The sequence below is a fragment of the Salarias fasciatus genome, chromosome 10, assembly GCF_902148845.1.
Source record: "Salarias fasciatus chromosome 10, fSalaFa1.1, whole genome shotgun sequence".
NCBI lineage: Eukaryota > Metazoa > Chordata > Actinopteri > Blenniiformes > Blenniidae > Salarias > Salarias fasciatus.
This window is the reverse complement of record NC_043754.1, coordinates 18124209-18139149: the sequence shown is the minus strand read 5'-3', so window position 1 is coordinate 18139149 and position 14941 is coordinate 18124209. Positions and strand designations below refer to the sequence as shown.

The following is a 14941-nucleotide window of genomic DNA, read 5'->3' as shown; positions in this document are numbered from 1 at the left end:
TTATTTTGAAATGGTAAGACAACGTCGTGAAGCACTAAAGCAACATTCGCCCGTGGCTTAGCGGTACAGATGCAGCCTGCCTTAGGTTTTCACAGCTAATAGATACAGTTCCAGTTGAAACACAACTATGGGAGGTAAAAACAAACAGCGAACTAAAGGAAATGTCCGGGTAAGTCGCTGCCAGTCTCCGAAACGCGTCAAAGTGATTGAGAGAGCTTGTTCCAAACAGGCGCACATGCTAATGTAAAGTTCACATCACCAGTCCGAACTGCTTGATCGCATTAGGATAACATGGTTCTGAGTTTTTCACTTTCTGGGGTTTGTGTCTCGAAACTAGCCGTCCAACAGCGGCCGAGCTGCCGAAGTGTTGGCCCGAGAAGGAGGCGTCATCCCCGGGTTCGTTGGCTTTGACACCACGGTGTCGTCGGAGCTGAGCTATGTTCCTGCGGTTCACGGCGCCGAGGACATTGACAACCTGGTGGATGCTGATTTTCGCCTTGTGCTCAGGAAACTCTCGAAAAGGGACGTCGTGACCAGATTGAAGGTGAGTTTTAAGATTAGCCCGACTTGCTCTTAATTAAAAAGTGAGTGTGTTCAAACTGTTGTGGCCCTGGAGGGCCTTGTTGACATGCGTGTTGTCCTCAGGCTGTGCAGGACTTTGGCTCCATGTGTCAGGAGCGGGATGCTGAGGAGGTCAAAGGAGTTTTACCTTACTGGCCGAGGATCTACTGCAAGATTTCAGTGGTGACTTACCATTCATTCATTAATGCTTCAGTTTCGTCCTGCTGAAATGCCACCCAAACTTCATCAGCCTGTGTAATTCTGCCTTTCAGGATCACGATCGGCGCATCAGGGAGGCTACCCAGCAGGCTTTTGAGCAACTGGTGCTAAAAGTTCGCCGCAGCTTGGCCCCCTTTCTCAAAAGCTTGATGGGCCATTGGATCCTGTCCCAGTGCGACACCTACACACCTGCAGCGTCTGCTGCATGCCAGGCTTTCCAGGCTGCTTTCTCACCCGCCAAACAGCCGGAAGCGCTCAGCTTCTGCAAGGAGGAAATCCTTAATGTGGGTAACAGTGGCTCCATGGTGGACAAGAGAGTTCTACTGTAATCCCCTAAACTGAATGTAAGACTAATTGGTGGTCTGTGTTGCAGGTACTTCAAGACATTCTGTTAAAGGAAACCGCAGACACACTGAGTGATCCACAGTAAGTTGGCTTATTATTTCCCACTGTATAGGCACAAGGATGAATTATTCTGAGAGTCGTTGATGGCAAACTGGTTTTCCTCTCTTCTCTAGAAGCGTGACACAGGAAGAGCGAGAATCTAAATATGTGCGCATGCTGACCAGTTCACTGTTGGGGGTGAAGAGACTGCTCTCTCTGCTGCTTCTGAATGACAGGCTGGCCCTGGAGCAAAAACTACCCGATCTTGTTCACGCCACAAAGTTCTGGAAGTACAGCAAACACAACACCCCGCAAGTATGAGTAATTTATAGCTATGATTTACTACATAAATTATAGAGTAATTTAAGTCAGATCTGTGTTTGATTTCACCACATCATACATTTGAAAACTTGTTTTTCCATAAAAAGATTGAAGAAATTCTAGATTCACATGTTTTCTTCCCACTGTGAATGAAAGCTGTGAGAAATCGCATTTCATTTACTCGCAGTTCAATCTAATATAGGTAAGCGTCATTCTTAACCATGCAAAAGTAGTTACTCTGCTGTGTTTCTGTCCAGGTGAGAGGAGCGTTTTTTGAGATGGTGTGTGCCCTGTGCGAGTTCACTCCCGGTCTGGTCCAGGCTGAAGCAGCTCGACTGTGTCCGGCTGTTCTCCTCAGTATCGACGACACAGATCCCGTAGTGCTGCCGCCTGTGTGGGAAGCTGTTCTTCACATTGTGTCTACCATTCCTGTAAGTTTGTGCTTGAATCACAGTTTCATACACATGTTGATGTCCTAAGTTCTCTGTCGTCCGTGTTTCTGCAGTAAAGTTGATATTTAATGCAAGTTGAAGGTTCTTGGGCCAGCACTGGTAGACATCTGTAGACCCCAAAATAGATGCATGATTTTTGTCTTTCTTGATCCTTAAGATTTGTGTTTTCCATTTCAGGATTGCTGGACACATGTAAATGCTAAAAAAGGCTTCCTCCCTAAACTCTGGCCTCTATTGAGAGAGGGCGGTAAAGGCATGGCTAAAGCTCTTCACCCCAATCTGATGCCACTCCTCAGCAAGCTGCCCCAGCAGGTCACCGATCCCCAACTGGACTTTTTCACCATGTTTTTCACCGCTTTAATTCAAGGGTAATGTATTGATGTGTGTGAATGGAATTGGGGGAATGAAATAATTTATTACGCGCTAATTGAAATGTGATCTGGATTTATACCGTATGACTATCCTGATGTAATATTTAATAATCAGACAAAACACTGAAGAGTAATTCTGTGTCACTATTCAGATTGACTTGGAATTCTATTTTTTAATATCTTTTAGATATGATAATTAAAAATTACTTGGTCTAAATCCTAATTCTTGCAACCCACTGTTTTATTTCCAGTCTGTCTAGTGAGCGCGCGGTGTCAAGTCCGTCTGAAAGTGCCGTGATAGTGACAGCTGTTGTCGAGTGCCTGAGGTACTGCATCCTGCAGCACACAGAGGAAGAGGGAGACCAGCAGAAAATCAGAACCATGCTCATTACCCAGCAGGTAGATTCTTTTTCGATCATACTGCCTTTCCTCAGCATCTCAAATGCACTAAAATCCATCCCTTTCTTATGTTAATGTTTTTTTCTTTTTCCCCCTCTTCTTCTTTGTAGCTCCTGCCCCTACTAGAAAACGCTCTCAGCAATCCTTCGCTGCAGAATGGTCCTCTTTTCCTTTTGGTCACAGAAATGCTCATCTCCTGGGAGAAGAGGGCCGGTTTGCACAGTGAAGGTGGCGTTAATGATAAAAAGGACGTCTTTCAAAGACTTCTAGTGGACTTTTGGGAGGACCTCAGTCGGATGCTTGTCGGTTATGTTGACAACGAGGAAGCTGACCCACGGGCTTTGGAAGGAATCGCAGTTTTGCTGAAGGCGAGTTTCTTTTTTTGTGTATTTTTTGCATAGCTATATTCCCCATCATGTGGGATTGAGAGTATGGCTCAACATCACGTCTGTCAGCAAATTCTGTGGAAAGAGAGAAACGGAGATCGTGTTTCTTAAATTAATCAATCCACTTCTTGTTCCCCAGGTGATGCGTTACCCGGAGAGAGTGAACAGAAAGCACGTCCAGAGAAAGAAGTCCGTCAAGATGTGTTTCTCTAAGTCGGAAGACATCGAGAAAAGCGGGGTTGAGGGGGCTGGTGGGGAAGAGCTTGTGCAGCCGGTGTCGGAGCTCGTGATGGAGAAGGCATTCGGGTCCCTGCAGACGCAGCATTTCGAGGATGTGGTGTGCCAGCTGGCGCAGCTGTGCCTTGTGCATGTGAATGAGAAGAACTCTGAGAGACATCTTGTTTTTCTCTCCCTTCTCCTGCGGTCCTTCCACACACCCAGAATCTTCACCGTAAGTCGTATCTCACATTTACAGATAAGTCTATCATGATGGAAATCATTTGCTGCCTCAGATAGATCTTGTGTCTTTTTTCTTCTTTCTTTCGTTCATTTTAGACACTGGTTGAACTGGACGATACAAAAACAAAAGATAGTGTGCAGAGCGATGAGATGATCACGAAAAATCCAGCAATGGAGTTCCTGCTGGAGCAGGTGCTGGTGTGGCTGACGGAAAAGGAACGCACAGACACTCAGCACCTGGTGGAGATGGTTTTCAGCTCACTCTATTGCTGCAGCCGACAGGAGACCACCCGCATCCTGAACCACATCACAACGGTAATGTAATATGAGATCCGAGCGTCGTCATATTAGTTTATGCTGTGCCTCAGCTGTGTTGCTGTTCTGTCGTTGACACTTTTAATTGTGTGTGTTTAGATGGGCTTACAGTGGGAAATCATCCTGCAAATCATCCAGAGGGCGTGCACGGACCCTGACACCCTGAAGAGCTGCGGTGACTGGCTGAAAGGTTCGGTTCTGGGCGAGCAGCTCCTTGCATTGACCGAGGAGCTGTGCAGAGTGGGGAGCAGCCGTGGCGTTTCCGCCTCCTCTGCAGGCAGCCACAGCTGGACACTTATCAGCCTGGTCCTTTCTCAGCACCACAACAACGGTGAACACAATCGCACACACCAGCAAACACTTGTATTCTGCTTTTTTTCTTCTTCTTCTTCTTCCAATGTTATCTGTTAGACTTCACGCACATGTCTTGACTTGTTTTCCGTGCAGTCTCTCTGATTGGAGAAGTGTACCTGGAGAAGATCTTGGAGAGGCTCCACGCCACTCTCTCCGAGACCAAGAGTCTGTCCGACGCAGGCAACATGGAGCCGCTCGTCTCCTTCATCTGCGACGTGGCCTCCACCTTCTTCTCCTCTGTGCAAGACTGCCTTCTTCTCGTCTCCGCTGAGGAGCTGCTGCTCACCGTCTTCCAGCTCACTGCCCAAGATCAAACACACACTCGGCTGTCTGGTGGGTACACCGTACAAATAAATGATGATATATAGGGGAAGACAAACATAATTGACTGTATTTTGTTGTTGCTTGAAAAGACTCACTTTTAGATAAGCTGAAGAAAGTGTGTATAGCTGGAGTTTCGTCGCTGGTTCAACACTGTGAATACGAAGTGAAGGAAGGTGGATTCCTGCACAACGCAGCCGTCTGGGCGAAGAAACAACTTCTAACAACCTCGCTGGATCTTAAAGGGTATTCAAGCATATCGTCATTTTTCTAAAAGCTGTTATTTTCTGCGTTTCTGTCTAACAAAATGTCAAGAATGCCTTTATTGGCTTTGTTCTGGCTGAGTTTTGTCTGGTGATATTTTTCAGCCTACAGGTTTTAGTCCTCGCCGTACGAAGTCTAGTGGAGACCATCGTCTCCGTCTGTGATCAGTCACCCTCCATCCTCAACCAATTCTTCACCGTCGTGATGCCAAGCCAAACAGAGTGGACAAGAGTCAGACAGGCTTTACCACCTCAGGTCAGCAAGCTAATGCATTTTCAGGTTTTAGCTATAATTTATTCTGGCACAGGAAAAAAAAAATTGATATTCATGAAAAATTTGTCCCCCCTTTTTTTATTTAATCTGTCCTCTTCAGTGGATCAAAGCGCCTTTATTATCCGGCCGTCACAGAGGTGTTTATGAAAAAGCTTCAGTAGACATGTGGAAAGTTAGAGACCTGAACAGACTCCCAGCTCACCTCGGTGCCTGCGCCCTCCTGGGAAGCGTCGTCCAGGCCGCTCAGTTTGTTCCTTGTGACCAAAATGAGTCAAAGTGTCCTGCTCTGCTCCAAAACATCATTTACACGGGTACGAACTGATGCTTATGTATTCTTAAGCTGTGTGAGGACCAAAGGCTTTGTCCTCTTTTTGTTCATATTTGCTTCTTTTTTTGCAGTTTCTGAACTTCTGTATGCACTGCAGTGGTGTAAGGAGGTGAATTCCAGCCCTTATATAGTTTCCGCCTATCAGAATCTGCTGACTGACTGGGGGCTCTCAGAGGGTCTACACAGTCATGTCCCCATTAAAACCCTGCTGGAGGCTCTCTACTCAAGGTAAGGGTCAATCATTGATCTTTTTCCCATCTTTACTTGGCAAACTAATCTTGAATCAACTCTCAGTTAACAAGTCATTTCTTCTCCCGTCAGGTCAGTGACAGACGGAGGTCTGTGGTCTCTGACTCTACAAAACTACATCCACACCACCAACCTGGCAACCGCTCAGAGTGCGGCTTTGAGGAAGCTTTACGGTACTTCAAACAGGTCTGTAGCTCAGTAGTTAAAGTCATTTAAATGCATAGGATTTCACATTCAAAGCGTCCGCCCGGTCACCCGCGCCACTCTGTTGTTGCATATTGAAGTCGGTTTGTGTTTTTCTCAGTTTGTTCCCAGTGTCCCAAAGCAAACTGAGCACGCTCCAGGTGCTGTGCCCAACCATGACAACAGAAGACAGAGAGACTCTGGTAACTCTGGCTACCGCTGGATTAGTCAACTGGCAGGAGGATGGAAGTAAGTGTAACTACAACAAACAGACAAATGTCAATGCAATCATCCAATCTAGAAAACAAAATCGCCACATAATCCTTTTGGGCTTTTGCCACAGATGTTTCTGGGTGTCTACAAGTGCTGCTGTGCTGCCTGCAAGCTGGCACACATGTGGAGGTGGAGGTCGTGCAGGCGATCCTGGCCACTGTGATGGAGTGGAGGAACAGTAAGGAGGACTGGTTCCTCTTTAGCAGGTAACATAACCACGCGGTTCACCAACTGCACCTATAGAAACACTTGAAGTTCAAACATTTTCATGAAAACCGTCGGGGATATTTGTTTTTCAGCGACCTGTCTAACGCCGCTGCAGAGCAGTTGAACCTCACCATAGAGATGATGCGCTTCCTGTCCTGGCTGGTGACTCGCTGTCCAGCAGTTCTCGGGGGGAACCAGTGGGACTTTTTGCTGTGCTCTATGTTGGCCTGGCTGGAGGTGAGACATTCAGGACATGCTCTGTTTTCTGACTATAATCGAAGAAGAGAGTCGTGTAGGAAATTCATCTCGTAGAAAAACCTTCATTAGTTTTGATCGTTTCTGACGCTTGTCCTCGCTTTGACCTGTTCCCAGACTGCCGCTGAGAACGTGAGCAGCTTGTGGAACCCGTGGGTGCAGCTGTTTGTGTGCGAGAACGCCGCGTTGATCGTGAGGCTGAGCCAGTTCTTCTCGTCGCCGCCGCCCGACGTGCTGGAGAAGCTTCCGTCGGAGCTGACTGCCGAATGGACCGACTTCTTCGTCCAGGGAATCTACAGCCTGCTGCTGCCGCTGCCTGTCGCCATCACAGGCGAGTCTGTGGGATTTATCATCGCACGCTGCACATCCTCCTCGTCACTGATCAGGAAAATCTGGATCCATACATATATTCTGTTGCCTTTTTGCTTGATGGTTAAAAAAAAAAAGAAGTAAAAGTGCAGATGCCTCATTTCCTTCCCTATATTAGAGAGTCCAATAGACATATCGGCGTATCCCAAAATGATTAACTCTGAAGAAGTTCTCAGGTCATCGCTCGCTCTGTCTCTCTGGAGACTCCGCTAACTGAAATTTCCAGCGGATCCCAGTTGCTCCTGCAGTTCAGATAAACCCACGGGCACTTTTATCCTCATGGTCCGGGACTGCCCCGAGGTTAAATACTTCTGGAGAATTGATTCCGCTGCTCTTTTCACGATGCTTTGGAGACTGATCCCTGACGGACACAAAAACTGCTATTTCTCGACGATATTTTCAGCTCTCCGGTTAAACATAAAACACAGACATCTGCAGCCGAAGGTCTGCTGTCGGATACCAGCTTAGTCTTTATCAATGAATGATGGGCTCCCCGGCTTTATCTCTCCCAACGTGTGGTTAAAAGTAACGACCAGCTGTACTTTTTAGAAATTGTTGACGAACAGAGCGCGCACCTTCACCACTTCATTAGGCGCTTCTTGTAAAGCCTAATGAGCTTCAGGGTAACGCCGCTGTCATAAATTCAGCTCTTACAGAGGCTTTGTTTGGAGGCAGCTACTCGTAATGGTTCTCCATGTTTATTTCTGAGTTTGTAGTTCGCCATTTTTTTGCTTTACAAGAGTGTGACACGCTTAAATTTACGGAGGCCAGTTTTACGGCAGCTGTCATTCTGGATGTAAAAGCAGAAATAATGAGGAGTTGCGTGTTTATATCAGATTCAGGTGTGTCTCATAAAATGAGGTGAAAGCTGTTATTGACAGTCTTATGAGTTTAATAGCTGCTACACTGAAACGTGGATTTAATACGTTTTGGCACAGTGTTGCTCTCCACTGGATCTGAAGCAACGACGACAATGTTTGTCATATAATCTGCTTAGATTCTGTCTGTACACAAGAGAAACTTTGTCACTTTATTGGTAAGCCATTGCAGTAAAAAAAAAAATAAAAAAATTCAAATTTCATATGTAGGAGCCTTGATTTCATGATTTACATCCATTTCCAGATACCTTCACTGAGCCGGACGACCCCGTCTTCCCTCTGGCCGTGCTGGAGTCGCTGGGCGGGGCTCTCACCTATGTGCCCGTGCAGCAGTTGAGCCAGAACTCCTTGCCGCCGCGTTTCATAGCGGACCAGAAGACCAATCTGCCGCAGCCGCTTCAGACGCTCCTCAACACTTTCTGCCCTCTCCTGTTATTCAAGGCCAGACCTCTGCAGATCGCCGTCTACCACATGCTGGAAAAGTAAGCTTTTGCTTTTTTTTAAAGCCTGAGTTTCAGCGTAATTTAGCTTGAATGATTGAATAGCATTTTATTTTTGGGGTAAAATACATTTCTGGAGGTATTTGGGGGCTTGTACATGTTGTCGATGGTCTTGTCATGTTTACTTTGTGGTGTAAAATAGGAAAACTATTAGTTTACTGTCTGTCGCTGCAGAGTCATGCCTCAGCTGCCGGAGTGTGACGGAGAAGGAGACAGCAGCAAATCCGATGACGACAGAGATGAACCATGCCTGTAAGTCAATAGATTTATGAAGTGTTTCCACAAAATCTGCTTTTGTACTGTGATACATGTGTTGTAAAGCTGTGTATCTGTGCTCAGTTCTCCTCCAGCCTCTCTGATGGTCATCTTGTCCACCTGCGAGGAGCTGTGTGAGAACATCCTGGCCGGGGTCCAGGTGGGAGAGTTTGCGGTGGTCCAGCCTCTCAGTGTGGAGTACTCCTGCATTCTGGCCTATCTGCTGGCCTGGAAGCTCCTTCTGACATTCTTTAAATCCTCGCCATCCCATGTGAGTCACAAGTGCAGATTGAATCATTTTATATAGACGGAAGACGTCGGTGGGAAGTCGTGCTGACGTGCTCCTGCTCTCTCTCCAGCTGCGGGCCCATTATGCTCAGTATCTGAAGAGAAGCTGCTCCCTCAATAAGCTCCTCCTCCACCTCTTCAAACTGATGCCCGAGAATCCCGTCTACCCCGGCCAGGGGCCGGAGACGAGGGACACCAAAACCTTCTTCACCGAGAGCCTGAGCCTCGCTGTTGACAGTAAGCAGAGCAGACACACACACACACACACACACACACACACCTACACACTTTATGTACTGTGAAACAGAAATGAGCCTCAGTCTTCTCCTCTTGTGTTTTCTTTTCCTTACCCTGCAGAGACAGACGGCGTCAAGTGGGAGCTCCCCCACCTGGCCTGCAGCGTGTACTACAGCACGGTGCAGGACCTGCCCGCCATGGTGCGGCTGTGGTGGAACGGCCAGGAGAAGAGAGTGAGCGCGGCGGCGGAGAAGTTCACCATCAAATACGTCAGCCCAGTCCTGTCGGCCCAGGAGATCTCGTCGGTGCACACCAGCACGCAGATGTTCGACAGCATGACCGTGAGTTCACCAGGGGTTCGGCTGGGAAGCGTCGCACCGACGTCGTCATGCTCATTCGCTTTGAAAAGGAGAATATAAATTAAAAATAAGTTGTGCATGTGAGGTTATGTGTGCACACTTTAATTTACTACTATGAGCTGTTTTTTTTCCCCCCCAATTTGATGACAACTGAAAATTTAATATGGAAGTGGTGTGATATCAAAGATTTCTCTGTTCTTGCCTTTGGCGAAGCAGAACCAAAATGCAACGTTGTGTTTTCCTCTTTAGATCCTTTTCTGTTTTGTTTTTTTTACAGTAATAGGTTCTTTAATGTTCTCCTAATGTGCTTGTTGTTATTTCACTCGGCATCATTTAACTGTGTTTCTGGCAGATTTTGCACAGTTTACTCTCCAGATGTTCGACTTGTCTGCACAGGCGAGCAGCCTCTTTTGTTTGTTGTTTTTATTTTAATTTTTTTTCTTCCGTCTGTCCTAAATGTTTTTGTCATCTTGAGCAGGATTTTTCCGTTCCTCCTCCTTTTCCAGCCTGTGATAAAAGGTTAATGTATCTAATATTTTTCAGGTGGACGCATCCTACGGTGCCACACCTGCTTCGCATTTCCGCTATAAATGTCTCGGCAATGTTGGATCTTTGTCGATTGAAAAGAATCGCCTCTCATTGAGGATAATGTGAGCAGCGGCTGGGCTGTTTGACTGAAAGACCCCCATTGACAAGAGTAAATGTATTTATCTGGTCGCTGCAGGTCAAAGCCCGCTCGGCCGCGCGGGAGGTGATTGCAACCTATTCGGTAGACGACATCTTCATCGAGTTGGTGATTCAGCTGCCGCAGAACTACCCTCTGGGCTCCATTACGGTGGAGAGTGGGAGGCGCGTGGGCGTCGCCGTGCAGCAGTGGAGGAACTGGATGCTGCAGCTGAGCACCTACCTCACACATCAGGTGCGAAACCGCGGACGCGAACGCAAGACGCCGGGGTCGTGAAGCCGAAGCCGCCCGTTCGCGACGAGAGCGCGAAATACTGAGAGGGATGTCTGTGTGAACAGAACGGCAGCATAATGGAGGGCCTGGCTCTGTGGAAGAACAACGTGGACAAACGCTTCGAGGGCATCGAGGACTGCATGATCTGCTTCTCCGTCATCCACGGCTCCAACTACTCCCTGCCCAAGAAGGCCTGCCGCACCTGCAAGAAGAAATTCCACTCGGCGTGTTTGGTGAGTGTGTGTGTGTGTGTGGTCGTTAATCTATTTTTACTGATTATACCCGAGCACATTTTTTCAGTCGCAGTTCTTTACGCGAGTAACCGATTTTTTTCTTCCTCCTCTCTTTCTCTTCTTTGTTCAGTACAAATGGTTCACCTCCAGCAACAAGTCCACCTGCCCCCTCTGCAGAGAAACCTTCTTCTAAATGCAGCAGATATTGATTTTATGATTAATGGTCACAAAGCAACACATCTACAAAAGGTTCAGTTTACAAGATCGCTTGAAATAAAGGGATTATTTAGGGTGGTCCAATGCTGCAGTAGCAACAATCTAGTGATGATTATAAACGGGCATAATGAGGTTGATGAGTCCAAAGGTTTGTGTATATAAAATCTCGACTGTTCTATGTCTGCCCACCAGGAGTTCAGTAAGTTTTCTTTTGTCTGCTGAAATTATTTTTATTTTTTCAAATGCAAAAGTGCAGGAAAAGAATTTTAGATTCTTTCATATAATAAAGAGAAAAAGCGCCTACAAAACAAAACAAAAAAAAAACCCAAAAAACTGAAGGTTGATTGAAATTTTACGATATCTGATCAGATCTCTCCTATATTTCCTAATATTTAGGAGTCTTATATAATTCTCTGATTGTTGACGCACGTTTTGAAACTAGAATGCATGTCTGTATGGTCACCAATCAAAGAACATCATGGTATGTGTCTTTAAACCTGTGCCTGCCTGCTGCTGTAAATTAAATAAAATACAGCTTGATGGCTGTTATTGCCGGTTGTGAAATGTCTTTAATTCAGTGCAATACATTCCAATGAGTGTCAAACAGATGCAAAGCCACATTTTTCACACAGGTACAAAAAAAACAAAAACAAAAAAAACCAGAAGGTCCATTTCTAATTAAATTGTCACAGATTTTTTTTTTGTTTTTACAACACTTTTGAGGGCTGGTCTATAAGTACCTCCACATCCTAGAAATACTTTAAATGCAGGATGAGGAATTTCCACAAGGGCATTGAGAAAGCAGTTGTATATTGCTGTCAAAAGACCCGTCATACAGCTGACATATTCCATCTCCTGCTCATAAAGGCTTTGTGTGGCACAAAAAGTTCACCTTGAATTCTTACTGGTGGCTGCATGAACGCGGCACTGATGCACCATATGTACGCTTTTCCACTGAGTGGGCTGTAAAACGCAGGCTCTTAAAAATATAGCACTGCCCTCGTATATATTCTACTTTAAGAAACTGTTGATTGAAAATCACACGTGTATTGTTACGCTCACGATCCATTAAATCCCTTTTGCCAAAGCTAATTTCATCTATATGTTAATTACTATCATTATATTTCAGTTTCTGGGACTTAATTCTGAAACAGAAGAAGCAAAAACTGCATGTAAAGCTCGGAGGGCAAACCTTTAGGGACATGACAGCCTGATGGAGATGTGACTCCCAAAAACAGCACTACTACAATTAATCAACAAATATAACAGTTATGCAGAATATCTATTTAACGTCTGCTGTGTTAAACCCAGGTCCTTTAGTGAACTGTTACGTTAACCCCAGCCTCCAATTACAGATGTTTGACATTTCCATACAAGAACCGCTGTAAGTTAACCTGCGCTAGTTTCCAGGAAAGGCTTGTAATTAGCCTCAGTCTGTGACTTGCTGCACCAGTCCCCCAAGCTCATTTATCTGTGGTCCACCTCCTCCTCGTGTTGAATAATTTATCTGTTTAATGGAGGCTTGCTCTCATCACAGTTGTTCCTATGGAATTAATTATGACAGATTAAGCATGATCAATGAATTAATCCCTATCATTTGGTCCGCCGTCTGTGTGTGTGTGCATTTGTAATTCATTATTGCGGTCAAGATTTATCAATACATACAGCCAGCATCCATCATCATCTGCCCTTGACCTTTTTAATAGCCATTGATCTGTTTGCTGGGCATAAATATTTATCTAGAGACCCCCCCCGCCGCCACCACCACACCCCTTCTCCATCTCACGAGTTTTGACAGAAACACTCACACCGACAGCTTCAAATCTTATTGCTCATTATCTGCTTGATTAAGCAGTGTCGCGAATGTTATGAACTACACAGGAGACCTCAGCGAGGCTCGTTCTGGCTATAAAACACTCTCGCTCTCGCCACAAGATGGCAATGTGATCACAAAGACTGGTTGATTGCCTGAGTTTAAAGCACCATTAGGAAAAAAAAAAAAAAAAAGTGTATATAAAACCCTAAAAGGAAAAGGAGATCACACTTCTGGGCTGTCTGAGTGGATTAAATTACCTACAAGAATCAAATTAGTGCCGTAAAAATGTTCAATCTTGTGTTCCTTTTCAGACAAATAGTCTTTCAATTGATTCATATGAAATTTAAAAAAGGGAATTAACAAGAAATTGCCAGAGGGATAGTTACTGTACCGTCTTTAATTACTTTAATGGATTTGATGAATACATCCAGTCGCGATGCGCCGCGCTATCAGATGCAGTGTTAAAGATCAAACGCTGCAAATAGACTTGTGTAGCTGACCGTGAAGCGGGAGGAAGCCAGAGGAAAAGGAGACAATAAAGCAGAGGCCACACGCTTCTTCTTTCTTAACGCTCGGAGAGCCTCAGATGCCATCCATCATTCTGCTGTCCTCTGACTATGACCCACTTCCACTGCGAGCGCGGTCCGACGGGCAGCGCTAATTAGCAGCCACCCTGTTTGTGAGCAGTCGGTTCACCGGCCTTTCTGGCCAGCGAGCCCGATTGTTTGCCGACTTGGTTACTTCATAATTAGCCAGGCCTAGTTAGCTCTCATTTAGCTCCCACTGACCCATTTGTGAGCCTATTAGGATTCGGAGCCGCTTGCAGGGAGGGGTGGGTGGGGGCCTGGTCCCGTCCCAGTCGTAGCACTCTGCACCATTAGTCTGTATTCTGTGCATGGCTTAAGCACATGTGGCTCCTCATATAGTTAGTTTTACTGTAATATTGCCCACACAGTTTTTTTTTTCTTTTTTCTTTTTTTTTTTTTTTTGTCCCTTGTGTGAAATTCCCCTTCACTTCCACTCCTGTATTTTGCATATCTCTCCCACGTTTCCCATCGTTACAGCGATACTGTGAGCGCAAACATAATGCTGGGAATTTATTGGATTCATTTATTGTGAATCGAATCAGGCTAATTTATCCCAAACTGAAGCAGGAAACCTTACAGTCTAAGCTATTTACTAAACTGTATGAGACTCATATGCAGAATGATCAATTTTATTAACATTTTCTGTTTCATATAATGAAGGTAATAAACAAAGATTATTGAGCGGCGCCTGTTGGCTCTTGGACATGCATTTGTATTAGTCATTATAGTCTGGGAAAGGCTGCTTCGTCCGCCACAGTTTAAATCTGCTGTTATTACTTTGTCATCACGAACAGGCCTTTTATCGCTTTCTATTACCGCTGCCACTGCAGCAGTGGAGGACACCCAAAGACCAAGGCATTATTTTGAAACGCAGTGACCATATTAAAATGGACAATTACAGGTGCCTTTTTAAACGCTTAAATTGTTGAAAGTGCACGAAGATGAAGAATAAATCACTCGCCAAAGATTATAAAGATCAGCAAGGCAGACAATCGAGCACATCATTGACTGTGCGCTTTTAGAATGACCAGAAAACCTTCAGTCAACCAGCTCTAAAGCGCAGCTCCGGTCTGCATGTGGGAATAACGACACACGAGAGCCGCAGAGCCAACCTGAGCATGACTGCAGCCTTTTAGATGCAACTAGGACAAACGCATGAGCGGTGCTTCCTGAATATTTTAGGCCGCATGTGTTAGCTCCCGCGCATGAGCTAAACGGCCGATAGCGCGGCGCGTTCTGCGCCGTTATTGTTTTCTAAAGTAGCGGGGAAGGATCGGCCGTGCTCGGTGCGACTCAGTGCAGAGGTAGCAATTAAGCGGCGAGAGTTCACTGACGACAGATCTCTATCAAGCCCCGTTCCTAAATTTAGAGACACCCACAGGCATGTCTATATATTGTACAAATGCTCTATATATTGTGATAGAGGCTAAGAAAATGGGCTTCTATTCCCTGTGGCAAAATTTGATTTACTGTTCTATTTAAATGGCCCCACTGTTTCAGCGAGGCGGGTTCTTCCATAGCTAAGCCCAAAGGCGTTTAGATACATCACGCTGTGAAGTAACAAGACATTTAACATACACCACAGAAAGTTCAGTGGAAAACAGTGTGCTTAAGCCATCCAGAGCTAATTCTGCACGTTTCAAGGCTTCTGCGTTTGAATCCCATGTTGTG

At 45.6% G+C, this 14941-nt stretch overlaps 1 protein-coding gene across 2 annotated transcripts; it reads left to right on the top strand.

The window, feature by feature from the left end:
• The first annotated feature begins 20 nt into the window (after window positions 1-20).
• On the top strand, window positions 21-11416 carry ltn1 (listerin E3 ubiquitin protein ligase 1). 2 transcript variants are annotated; one of them, XM_030101023.1, is made up of 31 exons: window positions 22-169; window positions 338-544; window positions 646-744; window positions 834-1064; window positions 1154-1206; window positions 1299-1479; window positions 1743-1916; window positions 2115-2305; window positions 2560-2707; window positions 2818-3075; window positions 3233-3544; window positions 3649-3867; window positions 3967-4198; window positions 4315-4554; window positions 4635-4788; window positions 4911-5061; window positions 5180-5390; window positions 5479-5635; window positions 5729-5842; window positions 5961-6088; window positions 6183-6318; window positions 6412-6556; window positions 6692-6905; window positions 8066-8303; window positions 8496-8573; window positions 8661-8847; window positions 8936-9101; window positions 9222-9442; window positions 10185-10379; window positions 10484-10651; window positions 10782-11416. In XM_030101023.1, the coding sequence occupies exons 1-31, from the start codon at window positions 128-130 to the stop codon at window positions 10842-10844; spliced, it is 5313 nt and encodes a 1770-aa protein (XP_029956883.1). In that variant the 5' UTR covers window positions 22-127; the 3' UTR covers window positions 10845-11416. The 2 variants fall into 2 exon arrangements, with proteins under 2 accessions (XP_029956884.1, XP_029956883.1); XM_030101024.1 differs by lacking the exons at window positions 10185-10379; window positions 10484-10651; window positions 10782-11416 and adding an exon at window positions 10004-10178 and having other exon boundaries at window positions 21-169.
• The last annotated feature ends 3525 nt before the right edge of the window (window positions 11417-14941 follow it).